At 50.9% G+C, this 23,959-nt stretch overlaps 3 protein-coding genes across 3 annotated transcripts in view; 1 reads left to right on the top strand and 2 right to left on the bottom strand.

Moving 5' to 3' along the window:
- Positions 1-7,675, top strand: part of Mmp24 (matrix metallopeptidase 24) — a 43,395-nt gene extending 35,720 nt beyond the window's left edge. Inside the window, exons 7-9 of the mRNA XM_031372435.1 lie at positions 1,570-1,708; positions 3,213-3,479; positions 5,014-7,675. Coding sequence (XP_031228295.1) covers positions 1,570-1,708; positions 3,213-3,479; positions 5,014-5,351 — 744 coding nt within the window. The 3' untranslated portion in view covers positions 5,352-7,675. The remainder of the gene's footprint in view (positions 1-1,569; positions 1,709-3,212; positions 3,480-5,013) is intronic.
- Positions 7,676-9,083: 1,408 nt separating this feature from the next.
- On the bottom strand, positions 9,084-15,805 carry Eif6 (eukaryotic translation initiation factor 6). Its single transcript, XM_031372436.1, has 6 exons — positions 15,236-15,805; positions 15,040-15,125; positions 13,076-13,251; positions 12,411-12,587; positions 12,045-12,226; positions 9,084-9,361 (listed from the first exon to the last, which is right to left on the bottom strand). Exons 1-6 carry the CDS (start codon positions 15,340-15,342, stop codon positions 9,352-9,354), a joined length of 738 nt encoding a protein of 245 aa, XP_031228296.1. The 5' UTR covers positions 15,343-15,805; the 3' UTR covers positions 9,084-9,351.
- A 2,806-nt stretch (positions 15,806-18,611) lies between these two features.
- Fam83c (family with sequence similarity 83 member C) overlaps positions 18,612-23,959 on the bottom strand; it is a 6,083-nt gene continuing 735 nt past the window's right edge. The window contains exons 2-4 of the mRNA XM_031372437.1: positions 21,171-21,338; positions 20,780-20,904; positions 18,612-20,283 (exon numbers count right to left, since the gene is read on the bottom strand). Of these exons, the coding sequence (XP_031228297.1) occupies positions 18,852-20,283; positions 20,780-20,904; positions 21,171-21,338 (1,725 nt within the window). The 3' untranslated portion in view covers positions 18,612-18,851. The remainder of the gene's footprint in view (positions 20,284-20,779; positions 20,905-21,170; positions 21,339-23,959) is intronic.

The raw sequence follows: 23,959 nt of genomic DNA on the forward strand, positions 1-23,959 counted from the left end.
AAGGTGACAAGGAGAGACTGGCAAACTGACAGCATCCAAGAAGCCAGTGCTCAGGAAAATGCTGGAGATGGGGTCTGTGATTTTTGGACAAGTCTCCCCCTCCTTCAGACCTCAGCTGTTTAACTGAGGCCTTAAAAGGGGGAGGCCTTATTCTGGCATGGGATGTGTGAAGATTAGAGGCTATGAAGATGCAGAGCAGGGGCTGGTCAGGGGTGGCAGAGTCCACAGCTCCTGCCAGGGCATGAGTGGTGGGTACTGGCTAGGCTGTATCATGTGCCCTGTCCTACCCATGTCATGTGATCCAAGGGCTGGCTAGATCCTTAGGGAAACATGCTAAGACAGAGTTGGGATGCCGGAGCTCTGGCTAAGGAGTACCTTTAGAATCAACAGCTGTGGCCAGGCGGATGGGGAAAGCAGTCAAGACAAAGGGAGAAGCTGGGAGGGATACAGACCTGGAGCTAACTCAGCCCCTGATATCAGGGAAATGCTGGAGCTAGAGTGGCCAGCCCATCAGAGTCATTCCATGTTGGGTGCAAAATGAAACCAAGCAATCACAAAAGAACTGGAAGCTGAAAGCTGCCTGCTGGCACACTCCAGTCACTAGGAAGTACCCTTCATTAAATGGGAGCTGGTAAACAGGTCTCCATGACACTGAGTGGCAGGGGAGAGCCACCCCATTTTCCCTTCCTAAGATCCCCCCAGCAAGTTCCAATCACTATGTAAGAATCAGGTCATGTAGGCTAGCCCCTTTCTGCCTCTCACTAAGCCACTGGCTCTAGGCATGTCCTTTGGCCTTCCTTAAGACTCTGTATGTGTCAGACTGACTTGGTAGAGTTGTGCAAGTCAGAATAAAGTATTTTAAAAACTGGACCTGAAAGTGCTTTGTAAACACTTTTAAATTGCCACCTCGGTGGTTAAAAGCACTTACTGCTCTTACAAAGGAGCTGGGTTCAGTTCCCAGTATCCACATGGGGGCTCACAAGTGCCTCTAACCAGTTCCAGAGAATCCAGTGCCCTCTTCTGATGTCTGCAGGCTCATGCACACACGTGATGACCATTCATACACTCATACACCCATACACATAAATGAATTTAAAAAAAAATTCTAGGTTTGTACTATCTTCTGAGTCATGTTCCTACTGCAGCTCTCGTACTCTTTTGATCCTCCCAACAAAGTGTTCTCAGGCATGTGTGGGTTTTATTATCTTCGTTACCATGCTGGGATTCCCACCAGACCGGGGCCCAGCCCAACTGATATCAGTAACTCTCTGCTGCCCTCCCATGGCCACTCCTGGCTATGGCAGTCTCCTTTCGAGTCTTTCCACACCTCTCCCACACCCATCTGCTGTGTGTCTCATGGTCTTGGACAGCAGGAGGCTTATGAAGAGTTAGTTACATCCTGTCTTCTTTAAGAGTTGGAAGCAACAGATGGACAGACTCCATGGGAGGTTGTGAGGATGAGCCCCAGGGTTGGGGTTGGGTTGTTGGGCCTGAGCCCTGGGGCTGAGATCACTGAATTCAGAGGTAAAGCCTGCCACCTGCCTCTCTCCTCTCCACCCCACTTCCCAGGATCGCTGGTTCTGGCGCCTTCGCAATAACCGGGTGCAGGAGGGTTACCCCATGCAGATCGAACAGTTCTGGAAGGGCCTGCCTGCCCGCATAGATGCAGCCTATGAAAGAGCCGATGGGAGATTTGTCTTCTTCAAAGGTAACATGGGCTTCCTTTTCCTTATCTAAACCAGAAGAGGTGGGGTGGGAAACAGATGCATGCCCTCCGTGGGCTGACATTGACTTCTGAAGGATCGGGTTTCTGCAGAAAGGAAGGACATCGTCTGGGAAACTCAGGTCATGACAGCACCATAGTTGATGGGGTGAAAAATCCTGTCCATACAAAGTCCAAGGCAAGACAAGGAAGGCCACCCACACTCCACTAGGTCATTCTCTAGGTTCTGTAAGAGCCCACCAACAGGCTAGAGGTAAGGGGAAAGAGGGGGAAGCAAGCTAACCTGCCCAGCCTGGGCTAGCTCTGTTCTGAGTTGTTTCACATTGGTGACCTTGACTTGGCCCAATTTTGAGCAGCTAGGGATCATGGGAAAGCACAGGATATCTAGATCATCAGAGTTAGGTGAGGGTATAGCAGATGAAGGAGTGTGAGGATCTGAGACAGCCCTGAGTCCATGTGTGAAGAGTGCATAAAGTCCTGAGTGACATTCACTGTTTGACATGAGCCAGCCACGTCAAGGACCGAGGAACTTGGATCCATGGGAATTGGTGACTTTCCGTATATGGGTCAGGCTTAGAATTGGCAAAGCCTTGTTGTGGTCCAGGTGTGAATGTTTATGAACAGTTGATCAGTGTGTGCAAAAACTAATTAATGGCAGCTTCCTCCATCCTGAGATGGCTCGCCTACAGGGGCTTCTGCCAAGACTAACTCCGTCCCTGTTCTGAACACAGTAAACATGCTGAGGTCCCAGGCTGTTGTGGTAGTAGGTGCTGCTTCATCAGACACATATCCCACCTGACCCCAGCTGTGGGGAGCAGTAGCCTGTGACATCACAGGAGTGGCTAAGATCACCAAAAATGAGAGTTGAGACAAGCGGGGAGCCATGTGTGTAATCCTAGCCCTTGGAAGGCAGAGACAGGAGGATCACTGAAAGGCTGAGACAGAAGGATCACTGAAAGGCTGAGACAGGAGGATCATGGAAAGACTGAGACAGGAGGATCACGGGAAGGCTGAGACAAGTCTGCTCTCCATAATGAATTCCAAGCTAGCCAGAGGTTTAAAAAAGATTTTGTCTCAAAAGGAACATCAAAACCAAGATGGTGGGGCTGGAGAGATGGCTCAGTGGTTAATAGCACTGTGTGCTCTTCCGAAGGTCCTAAATTCAAAAATCCCAGCAATGGTGGCTCACAACCATCTGTAATGAGATCTGATGCCCTCTTCTAGGGTATCTGAAGACAGCTACAGTGCACTTACATATAATAAATAAGTAAATAAATAAATAGGAGGAAAAAACAAGATGGTGGGACAGAGAACCTATGCAGCATGGTATACATTGCCCAAAGGCTAAGACTGGCTTTTGCTCCACAGATCTGCTGGGCCAGGGGCTAAAACTTATATTCTGACTTCATGCATGAAGATGGGCAAGTGGGACCACTGTGCCAGCCCTGAGTGGCTCCCAGAGGCTGATTCTGTGGTCCCTTCTCTGCAGGTGACAAGTACTGGGTGTTCAAAGAAGTGACGGTGGAGCCTGGGTACCCCCACAGCTTGGGGGAGCTGGGAAGCTGCCTGCCCCGTGAAGGAATTGACACAGCTCTGCGCTGGGAACCTGTGGGCAAAACCTACTTTTTCAAAGGCGAACGGTACTGGCGCTACAGCGAGGAGCGGCGAGCCACAGACCCTGGCTACCCCAAGCCCATCACCGTGTGGAAGGGCATCCCGCAGGCTCCACAAGGGGCCTTCATCAGCAAGGAAGGATGTAAGGGCCAAGCTGAGGTGGGAATGGGAAGTTAATTCTATGTGGTTCTCAAGGGCCAGGCATCTTCTCTTGAGTATCCAGATTTGAGTAATGTAACATGATAACAGACAACTGCCTCCAAATGGACCGTACTCACATAGTAAATTAACTTGCAGTGATGGGTAGGGTTGGTTCAAAGGTTATTTTTCATGGGGTTTGAAGGCTAGCTTGACAGTCACCATATACCATCAGGTCTCCCTATCGGATTAGAAGCTTCTCAAAGGAGGCTAAGGCTTTACCAGGTGCAGAGCAAGCATTCACGACTGTCTACTGATCGACCTGGATAAAAGCACTGACACTTGACTAGAGATTGCTGAGTGCACAGACCTCCTCCATTACTCTCTATAGCAGTGGGCAAGTCATTGAACTTTACTCGTTCTACTATCCATGAAATGGGAATGATCCTAGCACTTACCTTTGGGCTGGGTGATAAAAAATTCATCAGGTAAATTAGAGCACACTTAGCATAATGCCCACTACATGGTCTATGCCATGCGGTGGCTTTAGCTGCCCTCGTCACCTTACTATCATTTCAGTTGGTGTGAAGTGGCAGGGTTCAGTCATTTGCTCTGTGGCGATTGCTGAGAACCAGCTCATGGGAGGGACTCAGGGCTGAAGCAATAATAAGAGATGGATAGTTCTCAGTCCAGTGACGGAAAATAACCTTGCCACGAAAGCTAAAGAAATAAGCAAGGCAGAGGGACGCCACTGTTTAGTGGCGTTTAAAATGTGATACTTTGCACGCATGGTTTCCCTCTTTGGCGAGCCTCAGAGACAGGTGACATCAAAGACCTTGACCAATGAAAGTCCTGGGGCGACAGCCAATGAGAAGAGTCGAAGTGAGCCGCTTTGCTGTCTGTCGACTGGCTGGGTTGCTAAGGCTGTTGCTGGGAGTCTTAAGGGAGCTGCCCAGGGAGTGACTGGCAGAGCTGCCTGGCCTGCCGCCTGCCTCTTCCTTCCAGCCTTATCTGTACTGCAGAGTGATATATGCCAAGCCCAGGCCGTCCCCCAAATCTTTGTGGAGCCACAGTGTCTGCTGCTAACAAATGAAATCTTGCTCCTCAACTCCATTGGCTTGGGACAAGAGGTAGACTGAGGTCCTAGAGCTATGGAGCCGGCATTGTCCAAGTGCTTGATCTGACCCCCTGTAGGAAGCCTGGGGAACAGTGTGACAGAGCTGTTTCCATACTATGGCAGAGCCAGCCTGGGCAGTATAAATTAAAGCATTTGTTTTCCCAGCACCTTTGAACTAACAAGCGGGACTGTCCACATCCTGGGAGTCCCTCTTTGCTGCACTGAGTACTGCACCATCAGCGGAGCAAGCAGTGCACTCAATCAGCCTCTGTTCCAACAGACCGCTCCCCTCCCTCCACCTACCATGCCACTTGGAGCTCCTTTCTGGAACAGTGCTGCAGGGCCCCAGGTTCCTATTAGTCCAGAGCAGGTGCTAGGGGTGTGTTGGAGTTACGGTGCTAAGTCCTTCCCGTTTCCACAGATTACACCTACTTCTACAAAGGTCGGGACTACTGGAAGTTTGACAACCAGAAACTGAGTGTGGAGCCAGGCTACCCACGCAACATCCTGCGTGACTGGATGGGCTGCAAGCAGAAGGAGGTAGAGCGGCGGAAGGAGCGGAGGCTGCCCCAGGATGATGTGGACATCATGGTGACCATCGATGACGTGCCAGGCTCTGTGAATGCGGTGGCTGTGGTTGTCCCCTGCACACTGTCCCTCTGCCTCCTGGTGCTGCTCTACACTATCTTCCAGTTCAAGAACAAGGCGGGTCCTCAGCCCGTCACCTACTATAAGCGGCCAGTCCAGGAGTGGGTATGAGCAGCCCAGAGCCCTCTCTGTCTACCCGGTCTGGCCAGCCAGGCCCTTCCTCACCAGGGTCTGAGGGGCAGCTCTAGCCACTGCCCACCGGGGCCAGCAGGGCCCTAGGCCAGGTTCGTGTGTAGCTGAAGTGGTGGGTGTATTGGTCTAGGCTGAGTGTGGGGCAGGGAGTGATGGTGGCTATGCCCCAGGTTGGGTATCTGGCACCCAACTACCAGCCTTCCGTCCTGGGTAGACCTCTCTCAACTCAAGGGAACAGGCCAGTCCCTGTCAGGAGGCAAGGATCATGCTAGGAGGTGCCCCCGAGGTCACTGCATCCTGTGGTGTCTGCAAGATACCGCAGCTCCAGTCCTGGCTGGGACCCAGCCCTCTGAGGCAAGCCAGCACTAGCTCTCACCCCCACCCCAAGAAGTCACCAATCCCAGTCCCCGCTGCCAACACCTGCTGGTCAGATGTCCCCTCACCCCTACCCTACTATCCTCCAAGGCTGCAGCGCCCCTGATGCCAACACAGTGGGCAAAAGCCTGGGTTTCCCCTGCTAGCCAACAGCAGATTCCTCAGGACACCTGCTCCACCCGTCAGGTCTCCTTGGAGACTCAGAATTTAGGGTCACATGCTGCAGGCAAGGTTGTGGCCCAGCTGGATCTCACAAGGACCCAGCTGTCATGTCGTGAATATTTCAATGTCCTGTCACTACTGTTTTAAGGTCCCATTTTGCAAAGGCTACTTTGAGGCTTTAGGTCAGCTAGAGGTGACTGTCTTGGTGACAAGACCAGTGTGATGGCCCTTCCCCCAGGCACTAAGGACCACGGTGCTGCAAAGGCCGCTCGGGCATCCTGATACTAGCGGGCATCCTGTTCAGGAGGCTCAACACCTGGGGCAGGAGCTGACCCTGGTTCTAGGGGCGGATCCAAGTTTGTGACCATTCTTTACTCCCTTTCATTAATATTGTTCCCTACCCTGCTCCAGCCTGTGCTTTGTGGCCTGGGAGCTCAGTCTGACTATAGGTAAAGCAGAGTTGATTCTAGAGCCACCCTTGTCATAGCCTCAGAGTAAGGAACCAGGGCAGCCTTTTAAGTACTCCATCTCCATCCCCAGGGACCCTGAGGCACCTCAGCTTCAGCCTGGAGGTGGTATTTGTGCTCCAATCTTGACCCTGGCAGCCCAGCTCACTGGGTCCATCTTCCTGCATTGTGTCCTCCTCCCAGCTGGTGGTAGCCTCAGGCTTTGGGGCTTCCCCCCAACTCCCTACCCCAACCTACCTTTTTGTTGTTTTAACCTGAGGCCCTTCTTCACATCTGACAGGAGTTCCCAAGTCTTGGCTTGACTTGCTCCAAAACCACTGGATGCAGTGTTGCTCACTCACTGACTCTCTGCCAAGCCCAACAGTGGTATGAGGCGGCCATCAGGGTGCTAGTGGGTCACAGGTACCAACTCTGACCTCTGAGCCTGCATGGGCTTTGTCCCGGCCTTGTGGCCTCTGGGATTTGGGTCAGTTTGCCCTGTAGCACAGACAGGGACTCTTGCTGCCCTGGGAGTTGTTGAGTAAAATCTCTTGTCCCAGAAGCACCTATGTGGGTCCGCTGTGTCCCATCTCACCATTGTGTTCTTTCTCATTTTGGCCAAGGGCAGGCTCCCTGGGGCAGGCGGGGAACAACTGCAGAGATTTAGTGATTCATAGGTTTGTACAGTGTTTTATACTTTGCAAAGCACTTTATTAGCTCACACCTGTCCACTCACATGAAACTCCTGTAGGCTCTGAGGGGCTGAGGGTAATGCTCATCTTACCCTCAGATGAAGCACAAGGAGGTCTTATCTGCCCCTGCCATCCAAGTGGCCCTGGCCGGGTCTTATGTCCCCATCTGTGGCCCTTCCTGGGTCTGAGATAACTATCTCTTCTAGTCCTCTCTGTTGGGCCTCCCTCCCCCAATTCCCTGGTCCCTCTCCTCAGGTTGGTGCTCTCACTCCTTGAAAGCTCTAGGCCCCGCAGGCTCCTTGTTGGCTCCTGGCATTCCAAGGCCGGTTGAGAAAGAGCAGGGGATGGAGGCAGGCAGCCCAGGCTGCAGATGTGAGGGACGCAGGGCCGGGCCCAGAGAGGGCTCAGCCTAGAGGCTTCCAATCTTGGATACTTTTGCCTGCGGTCATCTGTCCATCAGCCCAGGTCAGAGCAGTCAGAGGGGCAAAGCACTTGGAGCCCCCCAGAGCTCAGCTTCCCCTCAGCCTGGGTGACATCACAGCATCTCAGTGTCGGTCACATTTTAAACTGATCAGCCTTTGTACAATGTTTTTTAAATCATTTCTAAATAAAACAGAAATACAGTGTCTTTTCCTGGGCTGTGGGAACAAAGACTAGGTGTGGGGAGAAAAGGGTGCCTCGGGGGTGCAGTTCTGCAGTTGCCTCCCTCATGCATCTTCTAACCAGCAATCAATGTCCTCCCCCAACCCCACCCCGCCCCTCAGGAACCTCAAGAGTATGGGAGGGTCACTGTAGCAAGGCTTCTCTGGAGACAGAGTACATGGGGCCATGGCCTGGGACTCCTGCAGCAGCTCAGTTCTAGCGAGGGAGAAACCAGACTTCAATAGCATCATGATCGTGCCAGGAGGCCTCATCTGGCCCTGGCTCTTTTGTTTCAGGCAATCTGCCCAAGGACAGAGCTAAAATGGGGCTTGGAAATGAGTTGGTTTAGGGGCTGTCAAGGAAGGAAACAAGTCTGAAGTTGAGGTGCAATCCTGAGACGGCCCAGAGGGACTTTCAGTCTCCACCACCTTTCTTGAATCTCTGCCCAGAGGGAGTAAGACCGGAAATCACAGGGTGAGGAGATAAGAGCCAGGCCAGGCCCAGGAAGGAACGAAGGCCAGGGTAGCCAGGTCAGTACCAGGACGTGCAGGCGATTAGAAAGCGCACGTCGTCCAGGGGTCCCCAGGGGCCAGGTTCCGGCTGAGGCTGCTGCGGACCCTGCCCCTGCGGCGCTGGAGGCTGGGGCTGCGCGGGCGCCGGGCCATCCTGGCCACCACTCAGGAGAGCGCCCATGGTCTGCAATAGAAGCCCATTGGTACCACGCCAGAGCAGGTGTCACCCCACCCACCACCACCCTCTACCCGCGCCCTCACCTCAGGAAGGAAAGTGAAAGCGGATCTGCCGCGGAAGGCGCCTGGTCTGGGAGGAGCAGCGTTATGACGCAGCCCTGACGGAGGAAGGCCTGCGCATGCCAGGGGCGGGCCCCGTAAGCACCGAAGAGGCTGGGTCACTGGACAACCACGCCCAAGACCAAAGGCTCCGCCCCACTCAGAGCAAGGCCCTGCTAGAGCCACAGGAGGCGGCCTGGCCTCCCAAGGAAGCCACCCCATCTTCAAGTTCAGGCAGGACCAGAATGCACTGCAGCTGAGTGCCTATGGCCTTACAAACGCCCAGGCAGGCAGAAGAGCTGGGTTTCTCATTCTGAAGCAGGAGCTGACTTGAAATGGAACCCAGAGGCCAACAGTACTTCCTCTTGTTCATCTCTTCTCATGTATCTCTAGCTTTCCTAGAACGCAGTATATAGCTAGGCTGACTTTGAACTAGAGCCACTCTGCCTCTAGGGTTACAGGTGTACTCCACCACACCCTGCCAGTCTCCCATCTTGTTGAGGGAAAACACTGCATGTCAACCCCACCCAACTTCCCCCACAACCCAGGAACAGATGTAGGAGGTGTTGCAAACTGAGGCGGCCCACAAACAGCACACACTGAGGATGGTGGGAGGCAGTCCTTTAATGGGGTTGGGCACAAGATGGCAGAACTTTCATCCAAGAGCCACAAGAACTGAAAGCCAGCATGACTCAGCAGGCTTTTCAGTAACAATAGTGGAGAGATGGCACAGGTGAAGGGTTAGGCAATCAACAATTCTGCTCTGGTGAGCTCTGCCATGCCCCACTGCCAGCATCTGGGACAGACTAGCTCAGGCATGGAAAATGAGCCAAAGTCCAGAGGCAGGAGCCCACACGGCAATGTGGGTGGTGACTCATGTGAGGCTGCAGAGAGAAGAGTATATCATCAGTAGCTGCTGTACAAGGTCCATGTGGCCCCACCCGAGACCTGTTCTAGTTCAGTCCTTGAAAAGCCACACCTGGAACCCCACCTGTCCCCAGGGTTCCAGACTGACTATATCCTGGTTTAAGATCTAGCCTAAAAGTCCCCATGTTTCAGAAGTAAAATCAATTCTTTCCTCTTTCTCAAGTGGGCTACCCTTCTCCAATTTGTTCAGGTCCTAGCCATACGCTTGAGCCTCAGGACATAAGAGACAGGAGCAAGGAAAGTCAGAACAGGATGTGCCCAGACCAAGCCTCTCAGAGGCCAGGGTGAAGCCAAAACTTTGGCCTCCTTTTCCAGAACTCCCCATTACTGCTGATACTGGAAAACAGATGTGCTCTCTAAGGATTAAGAGAATCACTCATATTGAAGGAGGTAATCATTGCCTGATACTGAAACCGAAGTGCTTACTGTGGACGCAGCAAGCAGCTTTTCGGTCAGCTGCTTTTCTCAGTTGCTTCTTCAATTTATTTTTGAGACAGGGTCTCTCACTGAACCTGGAGCTCACCATCCCTAAACTGACAGCCAGTGAGCCCAACTGGAGTTACAGACACGTGCCACCAAGTTCAGCTTTTCTGTGGTGTGGGAATCTGAACCGAGTCAACCTCTCAGCTTGTACAGCAAGCATTTTACCCACTAGACCACCTCCCATATCAATCTGATATATTCACTGTAAAGTCCACGGACACCTCAAAACAGGTCCAAAAACCCAAAGGGAACGGTCTTCCCTTCTTTCCCAAGTTCTAAAAGGACAGGGAATGCTCTCATCATCACGTTAATACTGACTCATAAAACACTGTTGAACAACTTCTCAGGCTGGGGTGTAGCCCTAGCAGGACAGCATTTGCCTACAGTGCATAAACTCTCAATTGTTCACCAGCTCTGACAGCAAAGTCAGTCAGGGTAAGTACCAAAATGTCGTCAACACAAGTAGGTTATTTAAAAACACATGCAGGCAGCCAGGTGCTGACACACACCTCTAGCTTTAGCACAGAGCCAGGCTGGGTCACATGAGTTAGGTTATTATTTTCACCTATAGTCAGAACCTCTGATTACACTAAGAATCAACCTAAACAAGCAACCCCAACATCCAGTAAAGCTCAAAATCTCAGGCTAACAGTCCAAAACTTCCTGATAATGGGAATTTAAAGCCCTTGGCACTCTGGGAAACCTTAATCCTTCACAAACTCAGTATTTTCCCAACTTTCTGTCTGTGTGAGGTACTTCCTCACTCTTTCCCAGTATTTAAACACCTCCTCATCTCCTGAAACAGACTAAATGGCACTCAAGAAACGTCTACAATCCCAGGAAGTCTCTCGCCAGCTTCACAAGCTGCCCATATGGGACAGTTAAGTAGGAAATGTGCGTCTCTCCTTTAGCATCTCCCACGTCCACTGTGAACCCTCAGAGGCAGGATATAAAACCACAGCACCTGATTATCCCCAACACAGCCATATCCACGGTGTCAGTGCAAACAAGTGCAGTAGATGAGGGACAGTGTCCCATGGAAAGCAGAGCACCTGTTACTGGGCACTTCTCTACTTCTGGGTTTCTAGCCTGGCAGCAGTATCTGTGTAAGTTGGACATGGCATGCCTTAAGAAAGGTCCTAGGGAGGCTGAGAGAAAGAAGGCCAGACTACTCAGCATCTTCCGCTGCTGCTCTTCCAGGCAGGAATCAAGTCTTGGTCCAACCTCCCAAGGGATGAGAGTGAGCAGCCATGCCCAGCTTGGTTGGCTTTTTAATCCACAAAAGTCTAGATCATTGGTTCTTGACTTTCCTCATACTGTGATCCTTAACACAGTTCCTCAGGCTGTGGTGACCCCCAACCTTAAAATTATTTTTGTCAGCCAGGCAGTGGTGGCGCACGCCTTTAATACCAGCACTTGGGAGGCAGAGGCAGGCGGATTTCTGAGTTTGAGGCCAGCCTGGTCTACAGAGTGAGTTCCAGGACAGCCAAGGCTACACAGAGAAACCCTGTCTTGAACTCCCTCCCCCCCAAAAATTGTCACTACTTCATAATTGTATTTTGCTGTTATGAATTGTAAATATCTGATATGCAAGATATCCAATATGTGACCCTGTGAAAGGGTTGCTCAGACCCCAGGTTGAGAACTGCAGGTCTAGACCATGATTCCAATACAAAACTCACCTACAACTTGTTTAAGAGCACCACAGCAATCTGGGGTCTCCTTGGTGATTAAGGGGGCTTCCCACCTTCCCTAGCCAATAGCTCTTTTCTATGTCAGGTCTGAGGCCACTAGCTGGAGACAGTGGACATACAGGCAAGTACAAACTGTAAAACATGGTCAGTGACCAAGCCAGATGGGCCACAGAAAAGGTCTGTCCAGAGACTGAGTATGAGCAGGCATCAGTGTCTGTGGTTTTAAGTCAGTATGCACATTCACTCTAAACCTCCCAGCACAAAGACAACATGGCTCTCCATCAAAGATCCATCATCTTCCCCTTCCCTCAAAGGCAAAAGTGAGCCAGACATGGTGGTGCATGCCTTTTAGTCTAGCACTCAGGAGAAAGAGGCTAGCCTGGTCTACAGAGCGAGTTCCAGGACAGCCAGGGCTACACAGAAACCCTGTCTCGAAATATAAACAAAAAAGGGGCAAAGTTACCTGTCAATGAGGGAATCCCGCATGCTGGTGGCAATGGTACTAGGCTTGGCTTCATTTAGCTTGAAGACGCTCTCCACCACTGACAGCTCTGTGCTGGTTGTGTCCAGACCACAGAAAGCACACCAGTCATTCACTACCATCCCAGCAGCAATCACCTCACTCCCGCGGTTCACAGTGCCTGCCTGAAGAGAAGTGTCATGGTACCAAAGGCAAATACCCTTACCTCCTCAAGTGAGGACGCTTCCCCCAGTCTGTCCCATGTGTCGAGGCCCCAGTCCCAAACCAGGGAAGGCAATGACCAAGACTGCCAAAGGGTGGCAAAGGGACCGACTCCACAGACAGGGTGCAGATGGCAGGAGTGCTTACCACAAGGGGGACCTGGAGAAGGGAGGACAGCTCATCCTGGTCCTCGATTGAGGTTTTAGGGTGCACCAGACCTCCCTGATTACTGAACACGCAGTAGCTGCCCACCAACACCTGGTCAGCAACCGTCTGTCGGAAGACTTCCACCTTGAGCACATCAGCCAGGATTTCTTCTGTCTCCTGATGGCGAAAGGAGGTGTGTCTAGTACGCAGAACACGGAAGGCCACATATCCAGGCAACTCTAAGCAGCAAACCACCCAGACGTGGCTCCCAAGTCCCTTTAACTATAAATCTGCACATGGAAGCCTCACTGAGCCTAGACATGGGTCTGGCTAAGAGCCTATGCCCAGCCTGGAGTCCCTACAGCCCAGGCATGCCCTGAAAAACAGAGTCTTGGCTTCATGTCACCTTTTTCACTAATATGCACACCATAGTACAACTGTCAGCCATCATGGCCCAGGACCGAGTAGACCAATCTCTCCAAATCTGAAGGATTAATGCCTTTCCCTGCTTGTTATTGACAAAGGCCTTACCATTCCTATGAAAGTAAAAACCTGGAGTGCCCACGGAAAAACACAAGTGAAACCCCTAATTCCTGCCCTGGGTGATAATGGCCAACCACTGGCTAGGCTAGTCCTGTAACTTCCAGACCAAGCTGCCACCTCACCCTGTCCAAGTCTGGGTGGACCAAGGCCACATAGTCATTGCAGGTGGTAACGTTGCCAAGGGCCGAGAGCCGCTCCTCTACCCGCCGTATCTGCACAGAATCTGGAAGGCTGTTGCGGATATGCTGCAGCTCCTGGTCGGTGGTGTTGTTGGGTACCAGGAGCCCATGTCTGTTCCCTGAAGAGAACAAAATTGCACAGTAGGATAAAAAACCGAACCATGAGTATAGGAACAATTCTCCAGGATACCTCCCACTCTAGCCCAACTAGCTTTCTAGGAGAGCGCTAAGCTAAACCCCAGCCCTCCAACTACAGATCCTCAGACGTCCAGAAATCTGTCCTAACAAATACCACCCACCTCACAGGTACCAAGTAGGGACAGGGGGAGCTCCGCACTAGCAGAAAGGTTCTTGCCATTAGTAATACATTTTGCTAACACTACACACCTACCTAAGTAGCTAAAAAAATTTTCAAAGCCCATCAATATTAAGTGTTAGCAATAATACTCTATGCTCTGACAAGAGTATACAAGGCCATCCACTTAGGATATTACTGGTAGCACTTACTACACTAAATGGTCACATATCCTGTAACTATTCCACTCCACTCATAGGTATTATATATCCAACAGTAATATGCACATGTTCATATTTACCCAGTAGTACTAGTCTTAAGACCCCAAACTATAAATTGTCTAAATACTGGTTATTGTAAGAAGGGTATTTTTTTTTTTTTTTTGGTGTTTTTGAGACAGGGTTTCTCTGTATAGTCCTGGCTGTCCTTGAACTCACTCTGTAGACCAGGCTGGCCTTGAACTCAGAAATCCGCCTGCCTCAAGAAGGGTATTTTTATACAAAGCACTCAACATTACTCTATGACGACTGCAGATAAAGTTCTGCCTAGCCTGAGCCATACACAGTTCTCAACTTCTGAACCTCCAGTTACTTTCCTTAAAATAGAACTAAGACCAGGCTAAAATCTTCCATGTTGCGTCAGAATTCATTTCATATCCTAAAGACACCGTTAAAAGACCAGAATGTTTTTATTATCAGAGAGAAGTGTAAATAAGAAACCATGTAGTCACCACCCAGGCTTAACGATTAAAAAAAAAAAAGTGTTTTTAGGTAGATACATAAAAGTCTGAACCAAGAAACAAATGGGACACAGTGCCAGGTGAATGGAAGAGCTGCTTAGGCATAATGGCACACACCTACTAATCCCCAAACCCAGGGGTGGATGAAGGTGTGTGTATCAAGAGTTCTAGGTCGCCGGGCGGTGGTGGCACACGCCTTTAATCCCAGCGCTTGGGAGGCAGAGGCAGACGTATTTCTGAGTTCGAGGCCAGCCTGGTCTACAGAGTTGAGTACCAGGACAGCCAGGGCTACACAGAGAAACCCTGTCTCGAAAAACAAAGAGTTCTAGGTCATTCTTAGCTACAGGGACAGTGCAGCTAAGGCCAGCATGTGGGGACAAAAGGAAAAGTCAGAGGCCACTCAACAGTGCTTTGAGGTCAAACTGTTAAGGACGTCACTCGAGCTGTACTTAGAGATTGTAAGAATTAAATGCAGGTGAACAGGATGACCTGGGACCTTAGTTATTTCCTGAGAGAAATTGTTGATCGAAAACATGAACCGACTTGTCCATATTCAGAGGCAGGAGAGATTCAAATCCTTCTCTGCCCTTAGGTGTGGGACCTGGTGAGTCACATAGTTCTGAGCGACAACCCCTGCTTTTCAGTATCACGGTGAAGGAAAACACGACACCAAAGAATGCTATTTTGCTACGACTATTCTCAAGTCTTTGCTAGCTAGTGTTCTTGATTTGCAGTTAGTGTCCCACCCACCCCTGACAAGATTCCAGAGTCACGGAGAAAGCCTGGGAATCCCCCGATCACTGGGAGTAAGCTCCAGGAATTAATGACTCATAGTGCTTCGATTTGTCTCTCGGCGTCTTCTACCCGCCTTACCCACACACATGCGCCCGATGATTCGGCAGCCGGCGATGGATGCGTGCACCACAGGAATGGTATCCGAGAGCTCACCCTCGAACACACTGTAAACATGGATTCGCTGGTTACTGGAGTCGTTCACTCTTTCAGACCTCTCGCTCTCGGCCTCCCTCCCGTCCCCGCCGCCCCAGGGCCAGAAAAGTTCTTCCCTCACCTGTAAAAGTTCTCCGATCCTCCGATGGCCACCAGGCAGTAGGTGTTTGTGAGTTTGGCAAAACAACCGACCTCACAGTTGTTCTCGAACGACGCTCTGACCGCCATGAAAAAAGCCTGGGGGCTGCACGACTGTGGGTTCTGGGCCGACAGATCCGCTCGGAGCCTCCTCGAACCTCGCCCTCTTGGGCACCTCAGATCCCGGGTCGTGCCCACGCACCCCTCCTGGCTCTCCCGCCCTGCGGCCCGGAACTGACCTCTGCCGCCCGGAGCCCCACCAGCTCACCCGACGACTCCAATCTCTACACGCTGCAACAACTTCTCCCGTAATTAGCTTTCCGTTTCCGCCTCCTCCCAGGCCCGCTTCCGGGAGCGCGCCGGAGCCCTGCCACTCTAGCCCCACTCTGTGGGAGGACTCGGTGGTTACTAGGTTACTTAAGGTTTGGCTGGACTCCGCCCAGCCCCGCCTCCTGCACGTAGTCTTGCTTTAGGTTTTTGGCTTCACCTGCTATTGGTTTTTTTTTATAGAAGGAATAATCAATCAAACCTGAGGCTGGGCAAATGAAAAGATTGAGGAAAGGAGAAACCGGGGTTGTCTGGTTGAAGATGGATTGGTGAGGGGTTTATTTACCCAGTAAAGACGGAAAGGGGCAGATTTGAGAAAGGGGATGATCACAGCCCTGCCACGCACAAATGCGAATCTGGAGCAGTGGCAAGCATCAAGGGCTGAGGATTGAAATTTGGGGTAGAGATCACCCAAGAGAGTGTCCTATAGGGAAATGTGTTAAGCTGGGTGTTACAGAGAGATTGAAGGAGAAAGAGTTCTAGAGTGGGCAAAGATCTGAGAGCTGACTCGCTTCTTTGATGTGTTCTCACGCAGTTTATCACACACACACACACACACACACACACACACGCACACACGCACACACACACACACCCGTCAGCAGCCATCGTCTGCCCTGGGGATAGTGGTGGGGCCCATTTTCATAGAATAAACTTGGCTCGCCTAGTGTAGAATATACAAAAGTCCCCAGGGTGTCTCAGAATGTCATAGTGAAGGTGGAAAGAGCAGAGAATCACTTACCGCAGACCCGCTCCATGCCATTCATTCTTCTTCAAGGAAGCCTATTAATCTGAAAGCAGCCTGAATGGTACCCTTTCCCCAGCCCCATCATGCAGTCCCATAACTTAGAACACATCAGATTGCTACGGGGTCTAACCATAACTGCCTTTATTGATTTGTACCATGCACAGTCTCAGGCAGGTGGTAAGTTCAAGAGAAAGGCCCATGACCAGCTGCAACCCGAGTTTCAAGAGACATTCAGCAAGGTGGCCTGTGTGTTTGTGACTAAGTGTTCAACTACATGCTCTGCTTATCTTCCCCAGCTCACCGGAGATCCACTCACTGAACGCTCTCATGCTCTCTCACGCCCTCTCTCTCTCTCTGTCCGTCTGTCTGACTGTCTTGCTTACTCTACCAAGAACTCTCTTTTTTATTTTTTCGAGACAGGGTTTCTCTGTGAAGCCCTGTCTGTCCTGGAACTGCCTCTGCCTCCCAAGTACTGGGATTAAAGGTGTGCACCACCACTGCCCGGCTACCAAGAACTCTTAACTCTTCTCCACCTGGCACTTCCCCGTCCTTCAAGACCAGCCTCAAAGTCAGCTTCTCTCTGATAAACTTTGCTGATCACTCCACCATCTTCATGACCCTCTGTCCCTAGTACACTTTTCCATTGATACAGCCCTGTCTTGTTCTCCATAGTTTATGCGTTTAAGCTGCAGCCCTCAGGATCTGCATCTAAGTAACATTTTGGCTCTATGTCATGCTCAGTGCAAGGCTGTGAGCACAGCTTGGTGCGAGCAGAGTTAGGATGAGAGCCATGAGAGAGTGTATTTATAGTTTCTGAATCTCAAGAGGTTCTGCAGTGTGTACTAGAAGCTTGAATTTTCTGTGGCCATTCATTTAGACAGACCAGATTGATTATGTACCTGCAACAGAAGTTCTATTTGAGTGACTCAGAGAGTTCTGTGTACTCACTCTATGCATCTATGGATGCACCTAGTCACTGTTATGCATTTGAAACATGCTTGTAGTGCCCGTGTTTTATGTACATAGAAACACAGAAACTGCAGATATTATGTGTTGTGTCTGTGCAAACAAAAATACAGATTTAGAGCCAGGGGACAATGGACTGGCAGAGTTACCTACCCTATCACTTAATTGGATCTTCCTCCAAATTAACCATCCAAGCTTTGGACTTCAGTACCCATTCTTATAAAATGGGAAAAAATATCTTCTGTTCTCTTTGGCCTCTGTGGCAGAAGCAGAATGACAAGATGAAGATCATCCTTTGGAAGGCGTCACACTAAGACACACCTTGGAGCAGCCTATGTGGCTCTAAGGTCTTCCACCTTCAGAAGTCGACCTGTGGCAAATGTGGCTGCCCTGCCAAGTGCAAGAGAAAGTATAACTGGAGCACCAAGAGTAAACGCCTGGTAGACCAAACACTACCGAGACTCGGCGGTCAGGAACCTAAATTTGTTCATCTCAGGTTCAGACTCGGATTCTGTGATGGAGCATTGCCCAAGCGGGCAGCCATTGCAGCATCTCAATTCATCTTGAGGATTTCAATCAGTCATAAAATAAATGTTCTGGTTTCAAAAGCTTTTGACAAGTGGGAAGAATAATACCTGCTATATCTCTATACCAACAAGAGGTCTATCTAGAGAAGATGGAGAGTGACAATAGCTGGTGTGAAGTGTCCAACCCCACTGACATATAGAAAACACGCAGTAACTCTGGTGTGTGTGTAGTATATGTGTATGTGTGGTGTATGTGTATGTGTGTGGTGTGTGTGGTGTATGTGGTGTGTGTGTGTGTGTGTGTATGTGTGTGTGTGTGGTATATATATATATATACATATATATATATATATGTGTGTGGTGTATGTGTGTGGTGTATGTGGTGTGTGTGTATGTGTGTGTGTGGTATATGTATATGTGTGGTGTATGTGTGTGGTGTATGTGGTGTGTGTGTGTGGTGTGTGTGTGTGTGTGTGTGGTATATGTATATGTGTGGTGTATGTGTATGGTGTGTGGTATATGTGGTGTGTGTGTATGTGTGTGTGTGTGGTATATATATATGTGTGGTGTATGTGTGTGGTGTGTGGTGTATGTGATGTGTGTGTATGTATGTGTGTGTGTGTGGTATATGTATATGTGTGGTGTATGTGTGTGGTGTATGTGGTGTGTGTGTGTGGTATATGTATATGTGTGGTGTATGTGTATAGTGTGTGGTGTATGTGGTGTGTGTCTGTATGTGTGTGTGGTATATATGTGTGTGTATGTGTGGTGTGTATGTGTGTGTGGTATATGTGTATGTGTGATGTGTGTGTGGTGTATATGTGGTGTATGTGTATGTGTGTGGTGTGTGGTATATGTGGTGTGTGTATGTGTGTGGTGTGTGTGCGGTGTGTGTAAGAGTCTTGAGACCAGGTAGATGCCTCCCTTCTTTATGCAGCACTCCAGCTTCATTCATACTTTCACACTCCAGTCTTGAACCTAAGCATGTCGACTCTGGAGGGAGGGAGAATGTGTCCCTGCAAGGAGCATGGCTAGGACTCAAAGCGACTTCGGAGCTGCTTGAATTTGGACTTGTTGTATTTGGTAATGAGGTCCAGTTTGCTGTGGCCCAGGGTCAGCCGTTTCTCAGGTGCAAACAGGTCATTGCTACTACCATTTTGATGACCACTTGTGGGAGCTCCTGGGATGCCTGGCTCAGGTTTCTGCCTGGCACCCTGCAGTTGATGATACTTGGTGATAAGGTCCAGTTTGCTGTGGCCCAGGGTCAGTCGCTTCTCATCTGCAGAGCCTACTCCAGCCATGCGAACTGGGCTTGGTTCTGGGGGACAGTTGGGTCCAGGTCCCTCACTCCTGAATGGGCCAAACTTGGTAATGAGGTCCAATTGACTGTGACCTAGGGTCTGCCGTCGGTCATCTAAACTTGGCTTGCCAGGCCTGGCTGAAGAGTGGGCATCAGGGGGTATTTTGGATACCTGGGGTTTGGGGTTCTGGGGCAGGAGGTCCAGTTGGCCATGGCCATGGTTTAGGGACAGCTTTCTGTCCTCTAGACTCAGCTCCCCAGGTTTGAGGGAACCTGACTCAGGAGCACCCTGACCCTGGGACAAGAGATCCATCTGGCTGTAGCTGTGACTCAGGGACAATCTCCTGTCATCTAGGGTCTGCTCACCATGCTGCAGAGAACCTGAGTTGGGGGTAACTCTAGAGTTGGGGCCTCCTGCTTCTCCTGCTTTAGGGAAGGGGATGAGACGATCCAGGTGGTCATGGCTTTGACTCAGGGATACTTTCTTCTCTTCCACTGTCTCCAGAGCTGTCCCAGGTACCCAACGGCCTCGTGGAAGGCTAGGGTCTTGACTCACTGGGAGCCCATTCTCTGGAAGCCGGGACAGTGCTGGGACCCCCCTAGTAAAGTGGAGGAGAGGGCGAGAACTTGGGAGCAGAGGTGACCCCACTGCCAGGGTCAAGGGACTGGTACTGCTATGGTTGAGGGCAGGCGAGGACTGGGACCATGGGGATGCCCCCAGCTTGCTTAGGTTGGCCCTATAGGGTCCAGGAGGAGAGAGATGGTTGGGATCTGAAAGTTGACGGTACAGGGGTGGCTGGCCACCAGCTTCGTGGTGAGCAGGACCTGGGGATGAGGACCCCATATCCATGTCACTGCGGCCACCACCTCCGGGTAGAGCCAGATAGGAAGAACGGGCCAGAAGAGGAGAGTGCTTGATGCTGCTGAGGCTGTTACTGGAGGGTGAGGAGCCTGTGGCGCTTGGAATTGCAGGTCCAAAGGCCAGAGTCACAGGGGGAGGACAAGGTACCTGGGAAATCAGTGGATCCTCATTGCCACAGAAGCCCTCCACAGGCTGTGACTCCGCGTACAGACATCGGAACTCCCGATCAAAGTCTTCTACAATGTGGCCCCTCAGTTGCAGCACCATGCTGGTGTGGGCCTGGCTGCAAAGCCAAGTGAAGCTGGGGGTTGGGGGGAGAGTCAGAGTTAGGAAGGAATCAAAGCACAGAGTCCAAGGCTCCGCCAGAGGCATAACTAGAGTTGGGTCACGGATGAGGGTCTCCAAAGCCCTTCTATGTCCCATGTGCTGTAGTTACTTTCTTTTACTTTTTTCCATATCTTTTTTTTTTTTTTTTCAAGACATGGTTTCTCTGTATAGCCCTGGCTGTCCTGGAACTCACTCTGTAGACCAGGCTGGCCTCAAACTCAGAAATCTGCCTGCCTCTGCCTCCCAAGTACTGGGATTAAAGACGTGTGTCACCACCACCCGGCTTCTTTCTATGCCAAGTTATTAAGTAGAGTGGGCTCCCACATAGCTCTTGCCCTGTGTGATGCCTAGCACACAGCAGGTGCTTCGTTTGAAGGGATGGATAGAAGAGATGCAAAACCATAAGATCTCAGATGTCCTTACTAGGTCATGGCCCAGCCCCTAGGCCCCTCTCCCTTGAACCGTCTCACCTGTAACTGCCTGCCACCACCTGTTCACAGTCAATGATGACAAACTTCTCCAGGGCCTGGCCGGTGAATCGGCGGCCTGCCTTGCTGCAGTACGTGTCTCCACATGTACTCCGCACACGCATATTCTGGGCCAAGAGGAGAGGGAGTTTGGTGGGAGGGTGGCCTTGGGACAATGGAGCTCAGGGCTGGAGAGATGACTCAGTAGTTAAGAGTACTCTTTCAGAGGACTTCAGTTTTAGTCCCAACTCTTTCTGTGAGGCAGCTTCTAGTTCTCTATAACGCCAGGGCATTCTGACACCTCTGGCCCTAATGCTCACTGGCCACCGACTGGCCCTCTTGCCCTCCCAAGTCCCCCCTTTTTCCATATTTGCAGCTCTCAGCCCATACTGACCACCAGGTGGCTCCCGTTGAGGTCCATCTTATAACACATCTCCAGAAAGTACTTCAGGTGCTCCTGAGCCAGAAGGAGGTAGACAGGGACACCACGTCGGCTGGAGGCCTCCATCAAGTCACACAGGAGCTCCATGTCAGTGAAAATGTCCATCACCACAGCCACCACCTAAAAGAGGAAGGGCAAACTCAGCCCCAGGAGAGCCAGGATCCAAGGCAACGCTGGAGTCAGAGTCTAATCTGCCTGCCTGTCTGTCTGTCTGTCTGTCTATCATCTATCTATCTATCTATCTATCTATCTATCTATCTATCTATCTATCTATCTATCATCTATCTATGTCTATATCTATATCCATAGTCTCATTCTGTAACCCTGCAATCCAAGCTGGCCTTGAGCTCACTCCTGTCTCAGCCTCCTGATTATCAGGATTTCAGGCATGTGCCACGGAGCCTGCCTTAGCCTAGCATTATTAGCTTGGCCACAGGAAGAACTGATTGTCTTAACCTGGTTGTTTGAAACTGTCTGAGAGAGTTTTCTTTTCTTGTTTTTCCTTTTTTCTTTTTTCTTAAGATTTATTTATTATGTCTACAGCTGCATATTTATTCTGTTTGCATATATACCTGCAGGCCAGAAGAGGGCACCAGATCTCGTTACAGATGGTTATGAGACACACCACGTGGTTGCTGGGAATTGAACTCAGGACCTCTGGAAGAGCAGCCAGTGCTCTTCACCTCTGAGGCATCTCTCCAGCCCTTGAGGGATTTCTATGGACAGTGTCTGGTAACAGATTCTCAGCGATGCTTATAGACCACCTATGTGAGCTAAAGCTCTGCTCTTTAGAGAATTGGAGAAGGCAGAAGGCAGAAGCAGACCTCAGTTTTCAGGCTGGTTCCCCATATTCCTCATTGGCACCAGCTTTGCTCTGGCCTGGGGGTGGTGGTGGTGGGGCTCTCTGAGGCTCTCGTGCAAGGAAGAAAGCTGCAATCCAGTCCCAGCGATTTCCATGTCTTTTGTCAAACCTTACCTTGGAAGCTGCAGAGGTCTGGTGTGACAGCTTTGCTCACAACCTCCTATTGCCTGCACTAAGTGGAGCCAAGCTTCCCAGTCAGTTGAGGGCGGAGGTTTGTGCCTCCAATATGCAGGGTATTTCTCATGCCCCTAGCTGTTCCTTCTTCTCATTGTGTGTGTCTACTGTGAGTCTTCTGTCCTAGGAAGGGGCCTGGGAGCAGGAGGGATGGAGACCACCACGAGTCCTCCACTTCCTAGAAGTCGAGTCTTGGGCTTCGCTAGGGAGCCTCAGCGTCCAGGTCTGCTACATGGGTGCATCCCATAGTTACCAGGGCTAAAGGTAAAGCTGCTGGCACACAGCAGAAGCTCAACTAACCATACCTTTCCCCTTTCCTGTTGCCTCCTTAGCAAACGGAGAACACTGGGTATGGGGAAGAAAACACTTCCAAGGTCACTCTGGGGGATGAGTGGTGGCTCAGCCCAGGAGCCAGACTCTTAGCCCAGGGGCAGAAAGGTCTAATTGGTGGTGAGCAGGCGGGGCACTGGGGATGCTCTAGTGTTCATGCAGCACAGGTCTGGCCAGTGTGGGAGGAGCCAGCATGAAAGATCAAAGGGGGACAAGGATGACAAGAGCAGCAAACTCGCTAATTATCCCACTCTCGATGCCAATCAAACTCAGTCCTCCTGTGCCTAGGGCACAGGCAAGCTTGCTTGCAAGGCCTTGGTGGGGGCTGGTGGGATCCTGGCTTTTCATCTCTGCAGCAGGAGTCTACTCCTAGCTCACATCCTGCCCGGGGCAGGGGGTAGGGGGGTGGGGTGGTTCATATCTAGTACCTCATCTTGGTAGGAGCCGGGGCTCCACCAGCGAATCTGTGCTTGCTCTGAGGCTGGAAGCTTCCCAGGTGGGACTACCCCTTCCTAATGTCCCCAGGCCCAGCAGCATCCACTCTGCAGTCCTCCTTCATGACAAAATAAAAACATAGTCCGTCCATGCCAAAACCTGAGTACCAGTGCCCTCAGCCCTGCTTCAGACCCAGTTGTTGATGTAGCACGGGTCTTAATGTGCCACTGGGGTTAAGCTCAGCTGTTACAGGTTAGAGTCAGAGACCTTTCTCCCTCCCAGACCCAGATGACGTCTCTAGGCAAGTTCCTTCCAGACCCTCTCTGGCTTCAGCTTCTTCCTTTGTAAGTCAAGGTTGGCTCTTCAGATGGTCTCTATGATTGAGTTCTTAGTCTGGGGTGGGGAGGGAGAAGTCCAAACTTTCCGGAGGGCCAGAGAGATAGTTCAGTGGTAAAGAACAGCACCAGCTTCTCTTCTAGAGGACCTAGGTTCGATTCCCAGCATGCATGGCAGCTCACGTCTGTAACTCTAGTTCCGGGAGATTAGATGCTCTCCTCTGGCCTCCACTGACACCAGGCATGCCCATGGTGTACACACACAAGGCAGGCAAAACACTCACAGGAACATAAAAATAAATCTTAAAAAAAATTTTTTTTGATACTCTGATGAAGTCGATAGACTCCCTCCCAAGAAAGATAAGGTAAGGATCCTTTCCAGCAACTCCACATGCGCTTCTGGGGTAAAGTTCCAGACCCCTGTGCCATGCTCTGTGCTGAGTTACTGTTCATGAATGCCAAAGGGTACCAAGGAAAACAAAGCGCCTGCCCATCCTCTATGCACTGGGAATCTAACAGAGGGCAGAGGCTCTAGTCCAGTCAATTCTCTGTTTACGCTTCTGTGTGGCTCAAACTGGTCTTCCCCACTCCCCACCCCCCCTACC

This window comes from Mastomys coucha, unplaced genomic scaffold (genome assembly GCF_008632895.1).
Source record: "Mastomys coucha isolate ucsf_1 unplaced genomic scaffold, UCSF_Mcou_1 pScaffold15, whole genome shotgun sequence".
Lineage (NCBI taxonomy): Eukaryota > Metazoa > Chordata > Mammalia > Rodentia > Muridae > Mastomys > Mastomys coucha.